Source organism: Taudactylus pleione, unplaced genomic scaffold (assembly GCF_031769625.1).
Source record: "Taudactylus pleione unplaced genomic scaffold, aTauple2 ptg000157l, whole genome shotgun sequence".
NCBI lineage: Eukaryota > Metazoa > Chordata > Amphibia > Anura > Myobatrachidae > Taudactylus > Taudactylus pleione.
The window spans coordinates 7,767,661-7,791,567 of record NW_028284559.1 but is presented as its reverse complement, the minus strand read 5'-3'; the positions used below and the strand labels follow the sequence as shown (position 1 = coordinate 7,791,567).

The 23,907-nt window shown below is 44.6% G+C and overlaps 1 protein-coding gene across 2 annotated transcripts in view; it reads left to right on the top strand.

Annotated features, from left to right (window-relative positions):
* The window catches only part of LOC148521589 (dual specificity protein phosphatase 13B-like), a 48,000-nt gene that overhangs the window by 20,420 nt on the left and 3,673 nt on the right, over positions 1 to 23,907 (top strand). Inside the window, exons 2-3 of one of the 2 annotated variants that reach the window (XM_088475014.1) lie at positions 5,240 to 5,365; positions 6,891 to 7,111. In XM_088475014.1, the coding sequence (XP_088331140.1) occupies positions 5,241 to 5,365; positions 6,891 to 7,111 (346 nt within the window). In that variant the 5' untranslated portion in view covers position 5,240. Of the gene's footprint in view, positions 1 to 5,239; positions 5,424 to 6,890; positions 7,112 to 23,907 lie in introns of those variants that run through there. The other variant, XM_088475015.1, reaches the window with a different exon arrangement.

Genomic DNA, 23,907 nt, shown 5'->3' with positions numbered 1-23,907 from the left:
GGGGCCTGCTACTGGGGGGGCTATACTACTGGGGGGGTCTGCACTACTGGGGGGGTCTGCTACTGGGCGGGGCTATACTACTGGGGGGGCCATACTACAGAGGGGCCTGCTACTGGGGGGGCTATACTACTGGGGGGGTCTGCTACTGGGGGGGCCATGCTACTGAGGGGCCTGCTCCTGGGGGGGCCATACTACTGGGGGGGCTTACTACTACTGGGGGGGGCTGCTACTGGGGCAGCCTACTACAGGGGGGCCATACTACAGGGGGGGCCCATACTACAGGGGGGGCTACTACTGGGGCAGCCTACTACTGGGGGGGCCTGCTACTGGGGCAGCCTACTACTGGGGGAGCCATACTACTGGGGGGGCATACTACTGGGTGGCATGCTAATGGGGGGCATACTACTGGGGGGGCCTGCTAATGGGGGGCATACTACTGGGGGGGGCCTGCTAATGGGGGGCATACTACTGGGGGGGCATTCTACTGGGGGCACTGCATAGTGGACCCTACTACTAAGGGGACTGCATAGGGGGCACCACTGCTGGGGGACATTGTGTAAGGGACACCGCTACTGTGGGCATTGTGTAAAAGGGTCACTACTGTGGGCATTGTGTAAAAGGGGCACTACTGTGTGTCGTAACATAAATAAGAGACACTACTTTATGGTGTAATGTGAATCAGGCCCTATGTGCGGTGTAATGCTAATAAGATTGTGCACTGTGACTCCTAGGGCCGTAGCCCACTTTGTAAACAAGTACTGTGACTCTGCTGGCCGTACCCCACTGGGTGGGTGCACTACTTTTCTTTTCTGCCACTGCTGTGTGGCAATGTGTCATAGATGTGCTTTATACTGTGGTGTCTGTGTCGTTGTGCCGCTGCTTTGTCGCTTAGTAACCAGTCAGCTCACTGCAACCTTTGGCCAATAATGTTGAAAACAATATTATAAGCTGTGATATGGTCTAAATTGACTGGAAATTAATGTTATTGAGGTAAATAATACTCTAGGAAGAAAAAAAGACCAATTTATGTGATTTTAGCTTTTTTTGTCAATTTTTGTAAAAAAATCCAAATCCAAATCCAAATCCAAAGCCAGTCACCGCAGTTTGGCAAATCCAAATCCAAATCCAAAGCCGGACGACGAATTAGAACCAAATCCAAATCCGGCAAAAATGGTCCGGCGCACATCCCTAGTATTAATGAGTCAGTCCACTGGGAGAGGCTGAGACAAGAGGTTAGAGAGAGTAGTTTGGAGGCACAAGGAGAATGTGGACTATCAATCGGGATATTGAAATCACCCATGAATGATGGCGGGGATGTCAGAGGATAAGAAGTGAGGGAGGCAGGGAGAAAAATGTACAAGACATTGTTGGTGTGGCCCAGGTAATTACATTCATTACACATTTTCATAATGTACAGAACTCTTTGTAGAAAGAATGTAGATCAACCTAGGAGCCAGCATAAATAACCACAGAAATCTGTACAGAGAAAGAGTTAAATTGTAAAGTCAATATTTAAATAATATAATTTGTCATTATCATATTTAGGGTTTTTGTTTTGTTTAACAAGCAAATGATCTAATAATAGATGTTGAACACTGTACTGAGTTGAACTAATATAGTAACAACTTAGGGCCTGATTCAGAGATGGATGGAATTGCAGAGCCGCACACAAGCGCACACAAGTGGCTGAGCAATTCCGTCCATCTAAAATGCAAATGCAGAAAGAGGTGTCAGATACCTCCTTGCTGTATCTGCATGATCCCAGCGCTGCGACTGTTTACAATCGGAACAATAGCGACCATTGGTCTCGATTATTCTCCCTTTGGCCCGGCTGCGGTAGCTGAAGATCACCGCAGCCTGACCATGTCCCGGCGGCTTGCGAGGCCAGTATATCTGTGTACATGGACGCAGACCCAGGCCTCGTCCTTACCGGAAAACAGGGATTACAACCCAAATTCCAGGAACACTGCCCAGGAACGCCCACACTCCACCTGTCAATCAGGCAGCTTCCCCCCTCCCTGCCGGCACCACACACTAATACACATCTGTCATGCAGTTATGGAACAGAGAGAGCGTCGATGAAAGAAAAATCACTAACTGTCACCCTGCGCCGGTGGCAGCTCTCAGAATGCAGAATACTAGGAAGACTGCCTGGCAGTGCCTGATCTTCACAGTCTGACTCGTTGGTCAGGGTGCAATGGTGGCATGCGGATGGTACGGGTACGATGCCCTGTCTTTCCTTGGCTGTTTGGGGTCCTCAGAATGGCACTGATCTATAGCTACATGCCCACGACACTCCCACTATACTGATCTCTTGTTTATGATCGCAATTCTGCCGCCTAGATGCTGCCCGGAAACGCCCATTTCACGCAAGGAGAGATATGCCCAGCATCCATCCGCCAGGGGATACGAAATAATGCATATATTGCTAAAAGTTATTTGTGGCCATATTCGGAACTGCGCCAAGCGCAGAATCAGATCCTAACTGTTTTTGCCCAATAAATGTATAAGGCTCAGGCATTTCCTATGTACTTGTAATAATAGTAAATTGTAAAACCTTCACATCTTGAGAGAATATTAAATATTTTATGCAATTTTCTGCAAAACACGGCAAGGGATTATTATATTATACATAGTGGAGCAAGCGGTTGTTTTGTAGAACAGAGATTGAGGAGTGCTAAGGCGTATTATTTTAATTTAAATAAAGGTCAAGATCAAATAGAACACATAGTTGGCAAAAGGCTAATTTGCTTATTTGTGATGCCACTGATATTAAAAGTAATCTTCTTTAACAGAGAGGGCAGTATTAGGTTACATGTGTAATGGCCTTGCTAGATTACTGCAGGGTCCCTAACTAAATTTAGTGAGAAGTTTAATAGGTTTGAAGATGGTTTTGTTGTCAAATATACTTACTGGGTGTTCCATTTATATCAAGAATTGGTTTCCCATCATCCACAAATATGTCCCATTACATTTATAGCACCATGCTCATTTTTTGATTTTAGCCTGAAATTAATAGTTTTTTCTTCATTTCTAAGTGGACGGAATACAATACTTTGTCCTGCACTTCTACAACAGAAAGTCTACATTATTTTCATATGATTCAGCTAAATATTCCTATACAATCTAACTGCAGTTTCATGGCTTAAACATTTGTCTCTACACACTAGATGATGGGGTAAATGAAATAGGGTGCGGAGTTCTGACATTGGGCAGTCTCACATGACCATGTTGATTTTGCCTGTTAAATAACTGTTCAGAACCCAGGCCCATGGCCTCTCTCGGTGGCCCTGCCTATCACTGTTGCGATTTTTTCCCCAAGGATATGAGAAATTATGCTAATACATGCATACACCATATTGAGACGCTAACAGGCGCCATTGCAAATCCAAGCGGCTTCGTACTAATACACAGATGCATACGTAGATCCTTTGATAATCAGCTTTCTGAGTAACCCTATTGTCACCTGAACTGACATGCCCAGCCATGATTTGTGTGTATGGGACTGCATGTGCACTTTTGGTGGCAGACCCCGTTACCTCCCCCAAATGGCCCTTAACTGTCAATCATTCTGAGTAAAAATTTTCTGCTTGCGACTATGGTAATATACGCCTGCGCAGTGAGACTCAGACGCATAAGATAGCCAATAATCGCTCAACTGCGAAAACACCGACATAGCATAAGTCTCTGAATCAGGACCTATATCTATCAGAAAGCACCAAGAATTGTGTAGTGTGTACGCAACACCAGGGCCACAGTTGGTCTAAAACTAAAACCCATCGGATCGGCTCCTGATATAGCGGGTGCTGCACACACTATGCCCGTCCTGTCATTTTGGTGTCCTCAGGAAAGTGCGATGTGCAAGCGCCGCGACCCGATGTTTGCCAATTAATTAGCATTCCTCTACAGCAGGCGTTCCCAACCTCGGTCCTCAAGGCACTCTAATAGTCCCGGTTTTAAGGGTAACCATACTTAAGCACAGGTGACTTAATTAGTACCTCAGTTATTTTGATTTAACCATTTGTGCTCAACCATGGATATCACTAAAACCAGGACTGTTAGTGTGCCTTGAGGATCGAGGTTGGGAATCACTGCTCTACAGAGATGAGACAATTTGTAATCGAAAAAAATGGTTTGAAACTAAACAACTATTGGGAGTGTGTACGGTGTGTAGCCGTTAGCATCCTTTGCCAAAATCTTATAGTGTGTACCCAGCTGGAGTGTCTGAATTTGCCATGAGATTCAATTTGTTTGCCAAATATAATACAAGGTTGTATGCAAATTGCATGGTGAATATAATAATAAATGTATTCCTGTATAATTGGAGAATGCAAAGCTCCATCCTTTATATTTACTTAGAATAGAATGCAATGCACTTAGGAATCTATTTATGAAGCAATGATTACTCTTTTCTCTGGCTTTTTTAACTGCCCATTTAATAACGCCAACCTACATTTACATGCAATTCTATCCTCTTTTATACAACCAATAGTCCCCACTCCATGGAAAAACCAGTATCAGTATAATATGTCCCCAAATAATCTGTGCTACTATTAACACACTCTGGCACACTTCAAAATTGGTGACAGAAGGATAAGCATGAGATGAAGTGGACCAAGTGAAAAGCCCCTCAAAATGTATAAAAATAAAATGAAAAGTATTTTTTTCCAGAATACTGACGCTGCGTTTCAAGTATTTTCTGTGTGCGACTAATCTGGGTAAATAGGAAAAGACAGGCCCGATATGAGTGACCTGTGCTATGCCATGCGTCTGCTACTTACACCAATTCTTTTGCGACAGGAATCTCTACCTGAGGAAAAGCATACAAGACACACCAAGGGGGAGATGGGAGATGGGAGATGTACTAAGACTTGGAAAGTGATAAATTGAACAGAAATAAAGTACCAACCAACCAGTTCCTAACTGTCACTTTATAGGCTGTGTTTGAAAAGTGACAGTTAGGCGCTGATTGGTTGGTACTTTATCACTCTCCACAGCTTAATATATCTCCCCCTATGTGTCTTGCACCATATGATGCAAAAACACTAGGTGAATGTGTACACGTGACTGTATATTCACCTACAGTTACATGCATATTTTCTGTTTTAGGTAACTGCTTTAATCATAATTGTAACTGGTTTTATTTGTACTTAAAATAATATGAATTACATAAATTAACACAAAAAAATAATGAGACAACATAATTTTAAGTATGCAAATAATGCTGTTTTGCATTTAGGATGGCTGGTGTAAAGTCCCAATATGAGCCCTTACCTGTCCATGATTTACAGCGATTTCTCTGGAATCACCGAGGATCTACAGGACATGTCAACCAAGTATGGCCAAAGCTCTATCTGGGAGACGCGTAAGGAGAAAGTTCTTATCAAAGTCCTTTTACATTTGCTCATTCTGTAACAGACCATGTAAGATAGTGACTAAACATATATAAACAAATGTAATTTTTGTAACAATATTAAACATATTTATAAATATATTTGTAGAGCAAATAAACTGGAACAATAAAATACATCTAAAAGGGTACTGTATAGAAGTAGTCTCACACTACATTTGTAGAATTAAGTTTGCATTCCCAGTGCTCGTGCTAGAAATGAAAAAAATTTAAATCTGCCCTAAATAACATATATACTGCAATTCAGTCCTAAGCAACCAATGTCTGCGGGGGTGTGACCACTAATGGGCCAGGAGGTGAGGGGAGCGCTGTCGCCCCTCCAAGGCCTCTGCACTGCTCTTTTGAACATATGTGCTTCTAATACATGCACAGCTTAAGTAACATCATCAGGCTCTTACCCAACTTTTGCTATGTGGTGTAGCAGTTTAATGTTTTGCCTCTGGAGTACAGGTGCTAATACCACATGTCTATTTACCATGTGTAGAACTCATGTAATTTTTTTCAATGTACAGCTTGAGAGCTGGATTTAGACCAAATGGCACCCCGGGATAATTAAATAGTTTGGTCTTCTGATCTAGATAGAGCCCTTACACTATATACCAGCATTGCAATGCATCAGCAGTACCCCTACACATTATTATACCAGCACAATACCCCTGTAGTCAGGGGCAGAACTATGGGAGGCAATGGAGGCGCCTGCCGCTGGGCTCCAGCTCTGAAGGGGCACCTCCTCCATAGTCCACAACATATTCACCCCACTTAGGGCTGTAACTATGTACCTGGAGTGTACCGTCACGGCCGCCCAATACATGGCACCTCTTCCTGGCACCTGAGAAGCCACCATACACTAGTGGAGAGCTCCATATCAGACCATCAGCTGCTGCCTTCGTCTATTTATAGCCTGTATGCATGCAGATTGTTACATTACAATGTCAGCGGCTGTAAGTGTGTGTGTGGGGGGGGGGGCACCAAATTATACCTTGCCTCTGGGCATCTGGAATTAACTTACTCCACTGCCTGTAGTAGTATCAACATGGTGCCGCCACTGTGGCAGCACTTTGGAACCATTACACCAGCAGTATCCCGACACATTATCGCTCCTTAATTATATCAGGCAGATGCAGGAAAACTGCAGATTTTGGCCTTACCGCCTTATAACATAGGAAACCACAAAATGCATACATATACAGTATTTGATCAATGTTTTTGCTACTCAGTCTGAGATAGGATTGTGACCATTGTGTACCCAACCTGAGTGATTGCATGTTCTGTAATCTCTAAATGCAATACTATCTCTATGTCCTGCTTACCAGTAATGTTCCTTTGTCCCCTGCTTCTCACATAAATCATAATGACTATTCTTATGCCCACGTAGTAGGGGTTTCTCTAGATAACTTGCACATGAAGATCTTTTTAGATTTGTTTTGGGAGGCAGATGTGTTTCTATCAGGCCGTCTCACATTGTGTATATATTGTGCAGGTTCACTGCCAGGGATAAGGCTGTTCTACGTCAATTGAAAATCACCCACATTGTAAACGCCGCCTCAGGAAGGTACCGCATAAACACTGGACCAGAGTTCTACAGAGACCTGAACATTGATTACTATGGAGTGGAGGCAGATGATGATCCACATTTCGACATGAGTGTTCACTTCTTTCCGGCAGCACAGTTTATACGAGCTGGCCTGCAAACACCCCAAGGTAAAAATAAATAAATAAATAATGACTACATTAACAAATCAGCGTAACATATAAAGGATGAAAAGGTGGTAATTGTTCAGGAACAGATCCTAATGATCCAGTTATGGGGTATCTCTCTCACATTTCAAATTATGAAATAACAATGATGAAAAGAATATAAGTAATAATAATACAGAGGTTTCCAAACTCCATCATTATAGTTCAGGTTTTAAGGATATCTATGATTAAGCACAGGTAACTTCATTAGTAACTCAGTCAATGTGATTTAACCATCTGGACTCAAGCATGAATAGCATTAAAAAACCTAGACGGTCGGTAATGCGGACTTAGGGAACCTCTGTAAATGAATATATTAATATATGTCTATTGATGCATAGTTAGAAGAAGCAGGAAACTAAAATGTTGTAAGTCGATAGAAGTTAAGAAATGAACTACTTTCCAATTATTATACCATCAGACATATTTTTTCCTGAAGATCTGCCAGTAGGGCACTAAATGGTTACATTTCCTGTGTGATCACTGTAGTAAACCAATTAGCATTCTCGCACTACAACAGTATCTTGTTTTTAGAAAGGTAAACCTTGCTAATGGGGGCACTACTACTACTGGGGGCCTGCTAAGGGGGGGCATACTACTACTGAGGGCCTGCTAAGGGGGGGCATACTACTACTGGGGGCCTGCTAAGGGGGGGCATACTACTACTGAGGGCCTGCTAAAGGGGGGCATTCTACTACTGGGGGCCTGCTAAGGGGGGGCACTACTACTACTGGGGGCCTGCTAAGGGGGGGCATACTACTACTGGGGGCCTGCTAATGGGGGGCATACTACTGGGGGGCATACTACTACTGGGGGCCTGCTAAGGGAGGGCATACTACTACTGGGGGCCTGCTAAGGGGGGCATACTACTACTGGGGGCATGTTAATGGGGGCACTACTACTGGGGGCACTACTACTGGGGGCACTGCTACTTTGGGGCATACTACTGGGTGCCTGCTAATGGGGGCACTACTACTGGGGGCCTGCTAATGGGGACACTACTACTGGGGGCCTACTACTGGGGGCACTGCTACTGCAGGGCATACTACTGGGGGCATGCTACTGGGGGGCATACTACTGGGGGGCATACTACTGGGGCCATTGTGTAAGGGACACCACTGCTGGGGGCATTGTATAAGTGGCACTACTACTGTGGGCTTTGGGGGTCATTCAGACCCACTCGCAAGCGGCAGTACGCTCGCAAGTGGGTCGATGTTCCCCACTGCGCATGCGCACGACGGAGGGAGCTCCGTCGTGCGCATCCGCGAGACCCGGACTGCGACAGCCAAGCTGTCGCTCCGGGTCTCGCACCAAAGGGGGAGTGCTGTCGATGGTGAGTGACAGCACGCCCGTGGGAGTGACAGCACGCCCCGTGGGAGTGACAGCACGCCCCGTGGGAGTGATTTTGGCTTTGATAGAGCCAAAATCACTCCAGGACTTGTGGCTGGGAAACCCTACCACAGGGTTTCCGTCGCAAGTCCGATGGTCGCGATGGTCAAGACCATCGCGACCATCTTTTTGGACGCTCGTATATGCTGTGGGTGGACACCCACAGCTATACGAGCGTCCAGGGGGACTCTCCATTTTAATGGAGGAGGGCCCTGATTCAGAGCGAGCGCTCTGGTCAGAGCGTCCGGCTCTGAATCAGGCCCTTTGTGTATAAGGGTCACTACTGTGGGCATTGTGTAAAAGGGGCACTATTGTGGGCATTGTGTAAAAGGGGCACTACTGTGTGTCGTAACATAAATAAGACACTACTTTATGGTGTAATGTGAATCAGGGGCACTATGTGATGGAATGTGAATAAGTTTGTGCACTGTGACTCCTTGGGCTTTTGGGCAGACCAGTGTATTTTTAAGAATAAGATTCACATGTACTAATTCATCTTGAAGGAACTAATGCATTAACGTCGAATTCATGGATTATTGATGGTGACATTGTGGTTAATCCAATATACCACTATTAGAGATTAATTCCCCATTGAAGTTTTTGCGCAAGGTTTACCTTTCTATTTATATTTGTCTACTTTATGGTGTGCTGTAGGTGTACACCTTATTAACCTGTTGCAGCATTTCTCTCATATTCGTGAAGCGCTCGGATTATCAATACCTTTTTTATAGTATCTTGTTTTTGCTACTCACACAGTCACTTCTTCAGTCCCTAACAAGAAAGCGTTGGATAGTTTGACCAGACATTCCATTCTCTATATCACCTCCACAAAAAGGATATCATTTATGTAGGGACATTGCATTAACACTAAAAGAGGTGCCAATCTAACATCAGCCTTGGGGGAAACTAATCTAATAAAAAAAAAAAAAACACCATTATTTTATGTCAAAATAACAGTATTTTTGCGCACATTTATAATACATATATCAATAAATATATCATAGGATCGTCATTGAACATGTAACATGATATCTACTCATTCCAAAGCTGTCATCACCTGCCTCCACTTATTTTGGGGCATTGAGTCTTTTCTGAATTCTGATAAGAATTTAAAACTCAACATTTTCTGACGTTTTACCTGTGGTTTGTAGTGTAAATTGTGTGCGCCCTGTGCCACCTCTGCCCATGATGCCATAATGTTGCGATGAGGGGGTGGGACTAGAACCTATACAGGTTACAGGGTGCATGTCTGGAGCACCCACAGGCTATGTCGGCCCTGTAGTAAGGGCATTGTTCAGAATTTGTAGTTTGCCCAATCCTGCTTATAAAAATATCACCTCAACAATGTGAAATCCAAGTGATCGTTTGAAACAAATGAATTAGAATGTAGTGTGGACGCTCCACATCTGGTGTTCACTGGATGGTATTGGTCACCTGAACGGTAAATCTGGTCCTGATTCAGATATGTATGTAAATCTGGTTTGTGGCTCTGTGCATGCACAGGACCTGGTCTGTGCATATGTAGAACGAGTCCTGCATGTCAGCACGCAGTTTGGGGGGTGGCGCCAGGCTGCATTCCTGTAAATGGGAGCATTTCACGGAGGCCAGGTTTTGTATTGCAGATTTCCTGTCCTTGCAGGCAGCCGGGAGTAAGCTTCGCCTTATGTAGCCTGGCCATGGCAGCAACCGTCGTGACCACTGTGAACCCAGCTGCTCTCAGATCACAGATGCATGCAGAAGGTGTCTATTTCCTACAGACACGCTTCCTTGCGCCTATGCAATATAATCCTTAGCTGAATCATGCCCTCTATTAGGTGTGTACCTAGCTTTACACCATATGGAGTATAGTAGCTGCATATGTGCTGAGTCTATACCTAGTGCCTGTACCAGTGAGGATTACCGGGAGCAGGAAGCTAAATATTACTGGAATGACAGGCACCAGCACGGGGATGAATATATTCTTGTTTTCATTAAGAGATGTAGATATTTTTCCTTTATCATTATGCGTCTGAGTAATGTGCCGGATGAGTGGTTTAATAATTTTGGAATAGAGACAGTTTAATGCCCAACTGATATTAGCACTGCACAAACACATTGTAACATCACTTGTGTCCAGACTACAAAACACTTTGCTGTAAAGCCTGCATGAGCAGGGACCTCTAATTGCCCACACCCATACGCCAGCCAGGGTAGAGGAATGCATCAGCCAGGAGGTACACTTCATACCAGCTACACACGGACAATGAGTTACAATGAAATGGCTTAACATTGTGCAGAGAGGCAGGCGCAGATCACATGTCAGCCAGTAATCTGTGCAACTGTAATAAGTACTCCTCCAGCCTGTACATAGCTGATTTGTGTTTCACTGATTCCCAGTATTCTATAATTAACAGTTAAATGGTCAGATAAGTATGTTATCCAGACCTTAAGATTACATGAATCACATGGTGAAAATGCATTAAATATATTTAAACTTGCATAGAACAGTTTCATTGATTCATCTTGTGACATAAATAAACAATGAACTAAGTATAAGGGGACATGGGGCCTGATTCAGAGCCGCTCGTAAGTGGCCGCTTGTTCGCTCCGAGCGATGTTCGCACAACTGCGCATGCGTACGGATTGTATTACGTATGCGCGAACCAGACAGTGCGGCCGAAAATTGTTTGTTCGCTAAATAGCGAGTGCCTGCTATTTTGAGTGACAGGAGGAGGCGTATGTGGGTGGTAACAGGGGAAGGTGCTTGAAAACGGGGAGCGGAGATCCGAACGCAGGCGTGCTTAAAGGTCAAAATGGGCGTTCTATGGGTGTGCATAATTAATACAGCAGTGTCATTGACCACGTCACTGGGTTATTTTATAGTCAAAACTGCTCGCAAGATTGCGGTAGGAAAAACCAACCACAAGAATAGCGAGCAGTTCATACACTGGTCGATGTACTCGATTAATCTAATAAATAGCGGACATGACGTAGGATGCGAGCGGCCAGGGGGCGTAGTTTTCCAAAAAACGACCGCAAGTTTTGTACGCTCGTTCAGACCTAGAGGCGTGAACAGACCGCAAAGAGCGAACGGTTCATTTGAATAGCCACCTCTTTTTTCTGAACGAGCGAGCGCAAATAGCGTCCGGCTCTGAATCAGGCCCATGGTCTTTTAACATGACCAGAAACTAAAACATGAAAGGTTGGGTTTCTTATTAATTCTATGAATTCTTAGCTCCTGTATGTTGGTGCCTGTTACATCTCAGTACAGTGTAAGCTGGAATCTGATGGCTGTTGGGGTGATTTTTATGTAATTTACTGACATGTCCTCAACACAAATGCATGCGCAGTGGATGAGGACTCTGAAAGTGTGAGAGTGCCATGGGAAACATACATTTACCCAGGGCCGGCTCCAGGGGTCTGAGCACCCTGTGCACGCCCGGTACGCTGCGCCCTGCAATCACGTGTGGCTTCCGAAATTGAGAGTGTGGTCTCATTACCATAGGCCACGCCCCTAAGTGACGTTATTTGGTGGCGTGCCCGTATGGCACGCCTCCAAATAATGTCAGGCTAGGGGTAAGCCCATCACTTTGTCACTGGCTGTGCTTCCCCCAGCCCTCTCCCGTCAGTGAATGCACGCTGCATCCATTCATACTACAGGGTCTGGCACCGCAGTATGAATGCAGTGGTGGAGGTCCCCAACCTCCTGATTTGACCACCCGCCGGCCACTTTGGCCCACGGGTGGAACAGTACCGTCCCACTGAAATTGGGATGTTGGGGAGGGGTGCGCCCTCTATGGGTGGCGCCACTGTTCGACCGCACTGGTTGAACACCCCTAGAGCTGGCCCTGCTAGAGGTATTTGACCAGTGTGGCGATGCCTGACCCCCGGAGTGTGAATGGATGCAGAGCGCATGCTAAACCTTAAATACCAAATATATGTATTTCACAATAGAGTTGATAACGAATAAAACCTCTAATATTAACCTTAATGCTAGGGAACCTTTTGTGTAAGTATGCAATGTGTCAGTGTGGGGATATTAAGTAAAGACGCTAGTATGCGTTGTACACCGTGGTACGTGCTTTGCGGGGTTGTTCATATTATGTGTATTAATAAATGTACATATTGTTTTTGTCAGGACTTTTAACAGTGTTCTATTGCGTGGGAAACGCACAACGCTAAATAACAACATAGCGCCGTATATTATTTATACTGTGTGGGGAACGCAAAATAGCGCTGCGTAGCCACTCGCAAAATGGGATCGTGTAGCCATTCGCAAAATGGCGGCGTGCAGATTTTGATTTTACAATTTAAGTCTCAGCCAACCATCCGGCTTCGACAATGTGTTCTATCATTAATCTATCATTAATCTATAGCATAGATGTCAAAAACCAAGGCTTTCCCTTTCCTTTATCTACTTAAATAACAAAAATGACTTTTCCATTACTTTTTCTGTATTACAATTTATAAAATGTTCTTAATGAGACATGCAAATATCTTGCCGCATACTAAGAAGACATTCGGGGGGGAATACAATTACACCCAATAAGGTTTCATGGGTGAAAAAGGGAGGTAGCCTATTGATGCTATTCAATTAGGCTCCTTTTTTCACCCAATACCTTTTTGACCTTTTTCACACAGAGGGGTCTTTTTACTAAGTCTTGGATGTAGATAAAGTAGATGGAGATAAAGTACCAGCCAATCAGCCCCTAACTGCCATGTCACGGACTGTGTTTGAAAAATGACAGTTAGGAGATAGTTGGTTGGTACTTTATCTCCATCCACTTTATCTCTCTCCAATGCTTAGTACATAGACAGTTCTTGGATTCATGCGTTATCAGCAGGAGCGTCTTAAGAGAGGAGGCGGCCCGTCTACACTCCCCATGCAAGGCCCCCTCCTCTCTCCCCGATGGCCGTCAGCCGACTGAAGTGGCTGGCCTGCCACCGAAAAATTTGTAGACTCCGGGCACTAGAGTGTGCCTGGAGTCTACTGCGCATGCGCAGAACGCCAGAAACATGCCCGTGGTGGCCATTTTCTGGCGTTCTGTAGACTCTGTCTGTAGACGTTCTGTAGACTCTGGGCACTAGAGTGTGGCCGGAGTCTACTGCGCATGCGCAGAATACTAGAAAAATGGCCGCGGCGGCCATTTTCCGGTGTTCTGAGCAGCGCTGACACCCGACGTTGGACCACGGACAGGCCAGTTTAAACTAATATGGGTGCAGAGTGTGAGGTGCAGAGCCCCCCTGGACCCGGGGTCCCGTGTGCCCCGCACACTCTGCACCCATTATAGATGCGCCACTGGTTATCAAGTGCTGCACTTCGGGGCTAATTAGCCTGCAGTAAATTACCATGGCTAATTGATTTTCCCCCCATGGAAATAGAATACCGATGTTGGCAATGCAGATGTTTGTGGGATTCATGTAGTATGGCTGTATGTGGAGCCTATGCAATGCGTGTGCAATACATTTGTGCAAAGCGGCCTGCTATATTCTCATAGAACATCTCATAGAAACCATAAAGTGATTGAACTTCTTAAGGCTATACTCCTACTAACATTACTGATTATTAGGTGCATGTGTCATATTCGCTGCTCTAGTCCAAAACATAATTTTTGGTAAAGATGAAAGCTGATGCATTACCTAATTTTTTTTTTCATTAAGCATGTCATACCTCGTAACTGTCCCCAATTTAGGCCAAAATATTGAGGATATGTTCATTCACCACTAATCTGTACAACAGTGTGCAGTGCACACTAGTACCAATTAATGGAACTTTTCAGGTTAGGAAACTACTTCTATAGTAGCAGACATGTCCCCAGGGTGTGAGGCCACACCCCCATTGTGGAATGGCCATGCCTTCATTGAGACCCAATCATGACCCATTTTCCATGTGCATGCACACTATGGGCCTGATTCATTACGGATCGCTAGTGCTAAAGTGCACTTAGATGGCTGATTGATGAGTACTGCACATGCATCGCAGTGCGTGAAGGCACCATTGTGATCACACAGACCACGGAGAGCCATTGCAGAGTGATTGACAGGCAGTGAGCGTTTGGGGGGTGGTAATGGGGGAGTGGTTGGAGAAACTCAGGTGTGCCTGTCCATTAGAACGCCGTTGCATGGGCCTGCATAAATTAGCCATTGCAATTGCATACTCAGCTTGAGTACTTACTGCGTGCAACGAGGTCAGGGTTGCTGTAATTCTTCATGAGGGGCCGATGGTACCTGGTGTTACCGATGCTTATGGAGGTGTGAAAGGTATTACGTATGTGAGATAGCGGTAGTGGGAGGCAGTGGGTGTCTCTATGCTGGCACTGTGATTGCAATCATTAGCACATTTTTGCAGCAGACCTGCGTACGATTATAAAGCTGCGATCGCAGTAGCGATCCTTAATGAATCAGGCCCTATGTCTCAAATCTGGTATTGAAAAACTTTGTACATAGGCTAAGTTTAGTGACGGAGTGTAGGTGGAATTGAGGGCATCTGTTTTCAAGCAGATGTCTTGCACCAAGGTCTGGGCTGATACAAGTGTGTGCTGATAATGATGACGGCTATCTGAACAAGCAGATGGATAGGGGCAGTGTGGTCGCAAAGATGTATATATACAACAAAGCATGACTGAATTACCCTGCTCTGCCATTCGATCACAGATATTTATGTCCATTGATCAGAATAGGGGGTGGTTACTCATTTCTGAGTAACCTGAGTGGGCTTACTTCATGCCTAGGGACTCTTATTGTCAGTAACCGCCTGCTACTGACTCCTCCCATTGCATAGTGGGCGGGTACTTCGTTGCCACCACCATGCTCCTACACAGGCACCTGCAACCACTTGTTCCACCTAAGCTCCTACTATCTACACCTGGAACTGCCTACTTCTGGGTATTTGTGAATGCGCTGCTGCAACACTTCCTGGTTGGTGTCGGCTAATTCCCATTGGTCCCTCACTATGACCAGTATGCAGGTTTTATCTTGGAGACACTAGACTCAATCCACAACAGCCAAAGAACAGAGTAACGTTTTGTGCTCTCCTGGTAGTCACAGGGTACAGCATATGAAGGCGTCTAAAGGCAGAAGGTTTATTGCTCATAAGTCTTTAAAAAGACTAAAGGCTTGATTAGCCATTATGGTTACAACTTATTTACATGCATTTAAATTAGGGGTGTGCACCGGCCACTTTTCGTGTTTTGTGTTTTGGTTTTGGATCTGGATCTTTCTTCGTGTTTTGGATCTGGATTGGTTTTGCCAAAACCACCCTTCCGTGTTTTGGGTTCTGGGTTTTGTGTTTTGGATCTGTATTTTTTTGAAAAAAAGCATAAAAAAGCTAAAATCACAGAATTTGTGGGTTTTTCTGCTCCTATGCTATTATTAACCTCAATAACCTTAATTTCTACTCATTTCCAGTCTATTCTGAACACCTAACACCTCACAATAGTGTTTTTATGTCCAAAAGGTTGCACCGAGGTAGCTTAATGACTATGCTAAGCGATACGAGTGGGCGGCACAAACACGTGGCCCATCTAGGAGTGACACTGCAGTGGCAGACAGGATGGCAGTTTGAAAAACTAGGCCCCAAACAGTACATAATGCAAAGAAAAAAAAAGTTGCAAGATGGAATTGTCCTTGGGCCCTCCCACCCACCCTTATGTTGTATAAACAGGACATGCACACTTTAACAAACCAATCATTTCAGCGCCACGGTCTGCCACACGACTGTGGCTGAAATGATTGGTTTGTTTGGGCCCCCACAAAACAAGCTGGCAATTAATCTGTCCCTGCACAAACTAGCTCTACGGAGGCAAGATGTCGTCCTCATCCTCCTCATCCACCGATTCCTCATCCTCTTCAGTGTTGTGTACATCCTCATCCTCACAGAGTATTAATTCGTCCCCGCTGGAATCCACCACCACAGGTCCCTCTGTACGTTTTGGAGGCTGGTCTCCCTGGAAGAGTTGATAATTAATTTTTATAAACATCATCTTCTCCACATTTTGTGGAAGCAAATTCCTACGCCTTTCACTGACAAGGTTCCCGGCTGCACTAAACACTCTTTCAGAGTACACACTGGAGGGGGGGCAACACAGGTAAAATATAGCCAGTTTGTACAGGGGCCTCCAAATTGCCTCTTTTTCCTGCCAGTACAGGTACGGACTGTCTGACATGCCTACTTGGATGCTGTCACCAATGTAATCCTCCACCATTCTGTCAATGGTAACAGTATCATATGCAGTGACAGTAGACATGTCAGAAATTGTTGCCAGGTCCTTCAGTCCGGACCAGATGTCCAAACTTGGTCCTGCCTGCCCTGCATCACCGCCAGTGGGTTGCTTAGGATACCTAAGTTTTTTCCTGGCAGCCCCAGCTGCAGGAGAAAATGAAGAAGGAGCTGTTGACAGTGTTTTCACCAGCAGGTCTTTGCACCTCTGCAGGCTTGTGTCGGCTGGAAAGAGACACACCACATAGGCTTTAAACCTAGGATCGAGCACGGTGGCCAAAATGTAGTGGTCTGATTTCAACTGATTGACCACCCTGGAATCCTGGCAAAGCGAATGAAGGGCTTCATCCACAAGTCCCACATGCCGAGCAGAATCGCTCCGTCTTAGCTCCTCCTTCGCTTTCTCCAGCTGCTTCTGCAAAAGCCTGATGAGGGGAATGACCTGACTCAAGCTGGCAGTGTCTGAACTGACTTCACGTGTGGCAAGTTCGAAGGGCTGGAGAACCGTGCACAACACGGAAATCATTCTCCACTGCGCTTGAGTCAGGTGCATACCCCCTACTTTGCCTATGTCATAGGTGGATGTATAGGCTGAATGGCCTTTTGCTGCTCCTCCATCCTCTGAAGGATATAGAGGGTTGACTTCTACCGCGTCACAACCTCTTGCTTTAGGTGATGGCGGGGCAGGTTCAAGAGTGTTTTCTGGCGCTCCAGTCTTCGGCACGCAGTCGCTGAATGGCGAAAGTGGGCAGAAATTTTTCGGGCCACCCAAAGCATCTCCTGCACGCCCCTGTCACTTTTCAGAAAATTCTGCACCACCAAGTTTATTGTGTGAGCAAAACATGGGACGTGCTGGAATTTGCCCAGATGTAATGCCCGCACAATATTGGAGGCGTTGTCAGATATCACAAATCCCCAGGAGAGTCTAAGTGGGGTAAGCCACTGGGTGATGATTTCCCTCAGTTTCTCTAAGAGGTTGTCAGCGGTGTGCCTCTTACTGAAACCGGTGATACACAGCGTAGCCTGCCTTGGAACGAGTTGGCGTTTCTGAGATGCTGCTACTGGTGACGCTGCTGTTGTTACTGTGTAAGGTGATACATGTACCCAGTGGGCTGTCACAGTCATATAGTCCTTAGTCTGCCCTGTTCCACTTGTCCACATGTCCGTAGTTAAGTGGACATTGGGTACAACGGCATTTTTTAGGACACTGAGGACACTTTTTCTGATGTTTCTGTACAGTCTCGGTATCGCCTGCCTAGTGAAGTGGAATCTAGACGGGATTTGGAACCGGGGACACACTACCTCCATCAATTGTCTAAATCCCACTGCACTAATGGCGGATACCGGACGCACATCTAACACCAACATAGCAGTCAAGGCCTCAGTTATATGTTTTGCTTCAGGATGACTGCTGTCGTACTTCATCCTCCTCGCTAAGGACTGTTGGAGGGTCAATTGTTTAGTAAAAGTAGTGGTGTTCCTACTTCCTCTCTGGGATGATGAATGACTCCCAGCAGCAACAGCAGCAGCGGCAGCAGTAGGCGTAGCAATGCAGGATCCTCCGGAGGAATCCCGGATAGGAGAGTCAGGACTACTTCCGATCCTGACTAAAGAGGAAATTGACGAGGAAGGAGTTGATGGTGTGGCTTGCAGGCGCTTGGATACAACAGGACAACGGTATTTAGGTGTCCCTGGACTGCTTACGGTCTTAGCCAAAGTTTCTGAACTTGACATTAACTTTTTATGAATGCGCTGCAGGTGACGTATAACGGAGGATGTTCCTAGGTGGTTAACGTCCCTACCCCTACTTATTTCACCTTTACATGTCTGGATTTGGATAGAAATATTGCCAGACAAAGAGGTGGAATATTTGGTCTTCTGCCCAGGCATGACCGTGATGGGCTTTTTCATCCCACGGACAACAACTGTGTCCCCCGAAGCCTGATTTAAACAAACCACATCACCATCAGAATCCTCCTCGCCAACTTCCTCCTCAGCGCCAGCTACACCAGTATCCTCATCCTGTTGTACTTCAACAGTGACATCTTCAATTTGCATATCAGCAAGTGGACTGTGGGTGCTCCTTTCAGCACTTGCAGGGGGCGTGCAAATGGTGGAAAGAGCCACCTCTTCCCGTCCAGTGCTGGGAAGGTCAGGCATCGTAACCGCCACCACACTTGGACTCTCCTTGGGGATTTGTAATATCTTCTTAGAACGCACAGTTCTTCGCTGTGCTTTTGCCAGCTTAACTCGTTTGATTTTTTTAGCGGGAGGAGGGCTTCCATCATCATGTGAAGCTGAACCACTAGTCATGAACATAGGGAAAGACCATAGCCGTTCCTTGCCACTCCGTGTCGTAAATGGCATATTGGCAAGTTTACGTTTCTCCTCAGATGATTTAAATGTTTTTTTTAAGGTCATTTTCCTGAACTTTATCATTTGGGATTGTATGTGCCCTCTACTATGATATTGGGCATCGGCCTTGGCAGACAATGTTGATGGCATGTTATCGTCTATGTCATGACTAGTGGCAGCAGCTTCAGCACTAGGAGGAAGTGGTTCTTGATCTTTCCCTATTTTATTTTTATCGGAGAAAGTTTGGTCCTCCATTTATGTTATATTGTTATATGCGTGCGGCTAAGGCGCACACAAACACAGAAATTTTTTTTTTATTTTTGTTGGAGACTAGTGCACTTTGTGGGTTACACCACCCTTTAAGAAATGAGCCAGCTGGCTCTTTACTTATGGGACACAGGCACACGCTTGGCACTGCTCCTTTGTTGATGCACGTGCAGCTACAGTGCACACAATTCACAAAGACAGAAAAAAAAAGAATTTTTTATTCTTTGAGGAGCGCACTTTGAGGGTTACACCACCCTTTAACAGACAGACTCACTCTTGGCGCTGCTGCTTTGAGGATGCACGTACAGTGCAGACAATTCACAAACACAGAAGAAAATGTCTTATTTTTGTTGGAGTGCACTTTGGGGGATACACCACCCTTTAACAGACAGATGCACGCTTGGCGCTGCGGCTTTGAGGATGCATGTACAGTGCAGACAATTCACAAACACAGAAGAAAATATTTTATTTTTGTTGGAGTGCACTTTGGGGGTTACACCACCCTTTAACAGACAGACGCACGCTTGGCGCTGCTGCTTTGAGGATGCAGGTGCAGCTACAGCCCACACAAATCACAAAGACAGAAAAAAAGGAGAATTTTTTATTTTTTTGTGGAGTGCACTTTGAGGGTTACACCACCCTCTAATGGACAAGCCAGCCGGTCCTTTACTTATGGGACACAGGTGCACGCTTGGCGCTGCTCCTTTGTTGATGCACGTGCAGCCACAGTGCACATAATTCACAAACACAGAAAATATTTTTTTATTTGGTTTGGAGTGCACTTTGGGGGTTACAGCACCCTTTAACGGTCAAGCCAGCTGGCCCTTTACCTATGACACAGGCGCATGCTTGGCGCTACTTTGTTGATGCACGTGCGGCTACTACGCACACAATTCACAAACACAGAAAACATTTTTTTTTTTTGCACTTGGGGGGAGCACCCCTGATGGACAGAGCACCCCCTGGACAACACTACAACACCCTTTTAGGACTGGGACACTGCACAGGACTTTGGAGTGGACACAGCCCCTATGGACAACTGACTGCACAACACAGTCCAGCCAGCCCCTATGGACTTTGAAGGAGTGGACACAGCCCCTATGGACAACAGCAGCACAGCACAACACAGCCAGCCCCTATGGATATTGGAGGAGTGGACACCTCCCCTATGGACAACAGCAGCGCAGCACAGCACAGCACAACACTACACTGCACTACACTACACTACACAGCCCAGCCAGCCCTAACTCCCACCCTCCCTCTTCACTGTCCACAGCAGAGTGAGAAAATGGCGCCGACCCGGGTACCTTATATAGAATCCAAAACCTACGAGACCCGGAAGGGGGGATGATGACGTTTTGCCTCAATTTCAGATCCGAGTCAGACGGGAAAAGTCGAGCCTGACTCCGATCGGCCTCGGATCGGGGGGGCTCGGGGGGGTTCGGATTTCAGAAATCCGAACCCGCTCACCCCTAATTTAAATATATGTCCGATATTCTCTTACCTTTTTTAAGCAGAATATGTCATATAGTTAGTTCTATCGCAAACTATGGAAATTAATGTCTAGAAAACTGTATTCTGGAAAGATTGATATTGTTTCTTAAAAGTTAATTTCTATGACACTAGACAATTATATCACTATGTAAGGTTTTATTATGCAGGGAATACTTCTCAGTATTCCACTATGTTAATCACTTTAGGTGGTTTATTTACAGTTCTCCAAATTATTATATTTACATTTGTTGGGCTCACTAAGACCCACTCGCTATTTTCTAAATTTGGTTCTCATCTGTTTTCTATATGTTTATATTTGAACTTTTCTTTCTTTTTTATTTTCTTTATTTTCAAAAATTGTCTTGCAAAAATGTATTACTTAATAAGCACTCTCTACACACAGTACCATTGGGAACAGGGACAAGTTATCTCTGTGATTATTATGTGTGATCTTCTGGTTTTAAATATATGGAATACATTACACATGAGTCAGGCAAAACTTTACCACCTGTCTATTAATTATGTGTGACTTCAAAATTTGCTCTTGGAACGTAAAGGGCATCAATTCACCAGCCAAACGATGCAAAATTATTTGTTATCTAAATACACAAAAAGCTGATATTTCCATTTTGCAGGAAACACATTTAACTGCCCTAGAACATGAGAAATTAGCAATGCTGGGACAAAAAGTAGTGATTTATGCGTCTTACAATTCTAAATCCCGAGGCGTTGCTATTCTAATAAGGAGAAATCTGCCATTTACCATTCTACACCAGCAATCAGACTCTGAGGGCCGATTTGTACTTTTAGTAATTAAGATATTTGAGTTAACTTACACACTTTGCAATATCTATGCCCCTACAATCTATGATAGACAATTTTTTATAGCCCTGGCTAATTTATTGAGTCCGTACCTCAACTCCAATGTAATCTTGGGAGGTGATTTAAATATTGTAGCCTCTAGTTCTATGGACCGTCAAACTACGGCTTCTAATCCTATTACAACACGCTTAGTTGGTATTCGTTATCTCCTTAGACATCTCCAATTAGTAGACATTTGGCGATACCATCACCCAATAGATAAGGAATACTCCTTTTATTCAGCCCCCCATTCTACGTTCACTAGAATTGACTATTTCCTCACCACTTCCACATTAACTTTTAGAATACCGGAGTCCAGTATAGAGACAATAGGATTGTCGGACCATGCCCTCATATGGATTAAAGTGAATTCAATGGCCCCGCTAGGGGATTTTAGACAATGGCGGTTTCCCTCTTTTATGACCTCTTCCACTAAATTCAAGAACGTGCTACAAACTGCATGGGACGAATATCAGATGGTAAATTCCCAACATCAGCAGAATCCAACTCTACATTGGCAGGCGGCAAAGGCAGTAATAAGAGGTAGGATCCTCTCATTTGTGGCACATAATAAAAAGCACCAGTCTGAACTACTAAGATCAGCACAACTAGAACTGACGAATGCATATGAACTACTCCGTCATTCTTCATCCCCCCTTCATAAATCCAAATTCAAGGAATGCAAATTGACATTTGACACCCTGATGCAACAGATGGGAGATAAAATAATTCATAATGACAGATATCAATTTCATACTTATGGGAATAAGAATAGTAAACTTATGTCCAATTTATTACGGGGCGATAGGACTGATTCGACTATATTGAAATTGACTGATGAATCAGGCGTATCATGTACTTCAGGCCCTGCCATTTTAGACGCCCTACGGGATTTCTACGCAAAGTTATATTCTCAAGACTCCATAAATGTACAAAATAAACAAAACTTTTGGGACTCCATAACGCTTCCTAAACTAACGAAAGATCAAAAGACATCCATAATCACCCCGATTACCGAAACTGAGGTGCTTTCAGTTATTAAGGGTCTTAAACCGGGCAAATCACCAGGCCCAGACGGTTTCACAGGGGAATTTTACAAATGCCTTAAAAATTCAGTAGTTAAACCACTAACTAACCTGTACGATTCCATACTCAGGTACTACGCCACCTTCTTATTTCAACGATGCTTTTATTAGAGTCCTCCCGAAACCCGATAAGGATCCCACATTGCCCGCTTCTTATCGACCCATATCCTTATTGAATGTAGACTACAACATTTTTACTAAAATTGTTGCGGACCGGCTCAAGGAGGTGATCCCTACCTTAGTGCACCAGGATCAAACGGGATTTGTATGGGGACGCAGTGCTGTATCCAACATACGTAAAGTGTTGGCAGTATTACAACATCTTGAAGAATCCCAAGAAAATGAGTCATAAATTTTAATTTCATTAGATGCTTAGAAAGCGTTCGATTTGGTGGTGTGGGATCACCTGTATGAGACACTCCACAATTTTGGTTTCCCCCCCACCAATTTATAACGCTTATTCAAGCACTGAATAATTGCTCATCTTCGTGAATAGTAGGTAATAACTACGCCTCACTCCCTATTCTTATACAACGTGGAACTAGACAGGGCTGCCCTTTATCCCCTCTCCTATTTGCACTGGTTCTAGAACCCTTGGCAGTGGCTCTGAGATTGAATAGAGATTTTAAAGGTATCAAAGTGGGTACACTGGAGCTTAAGTTATCGCTGTATGCGGATAACATGCTACTTTTCGTATCACATCCGCGTTTTTCTATCGCTGTTATTTTACAACAAATTAACCTTTATAGCTCTTTTGCTGGCTATAAAATAAATATAACTAAATCAGAAATCCTACCATTGACTAGACCTGATCAACTAGCAGAATACACAGCCTTAGATTAAGCTTTTTCGGTTGCGTCTAAATTAAAATATCTAGGCATTATCATAAAATCATCAATTCGCCAAATCTATAATGCTAATTTTCATCCAATTATAACCAAACTCCTACAGAAATTACAGCACTGGATGTCACTGCCACTTTCTTTATTGGAGAGAGCGGTGGTTATTAAAAATATTTTGTTCCCTAAACTGATGTATCCGCTTCAAATGATACCCTTGTTCCTAGGGTATCATTGTACATCTAGAAGTGTCATCCAAAAAATGACACTTCT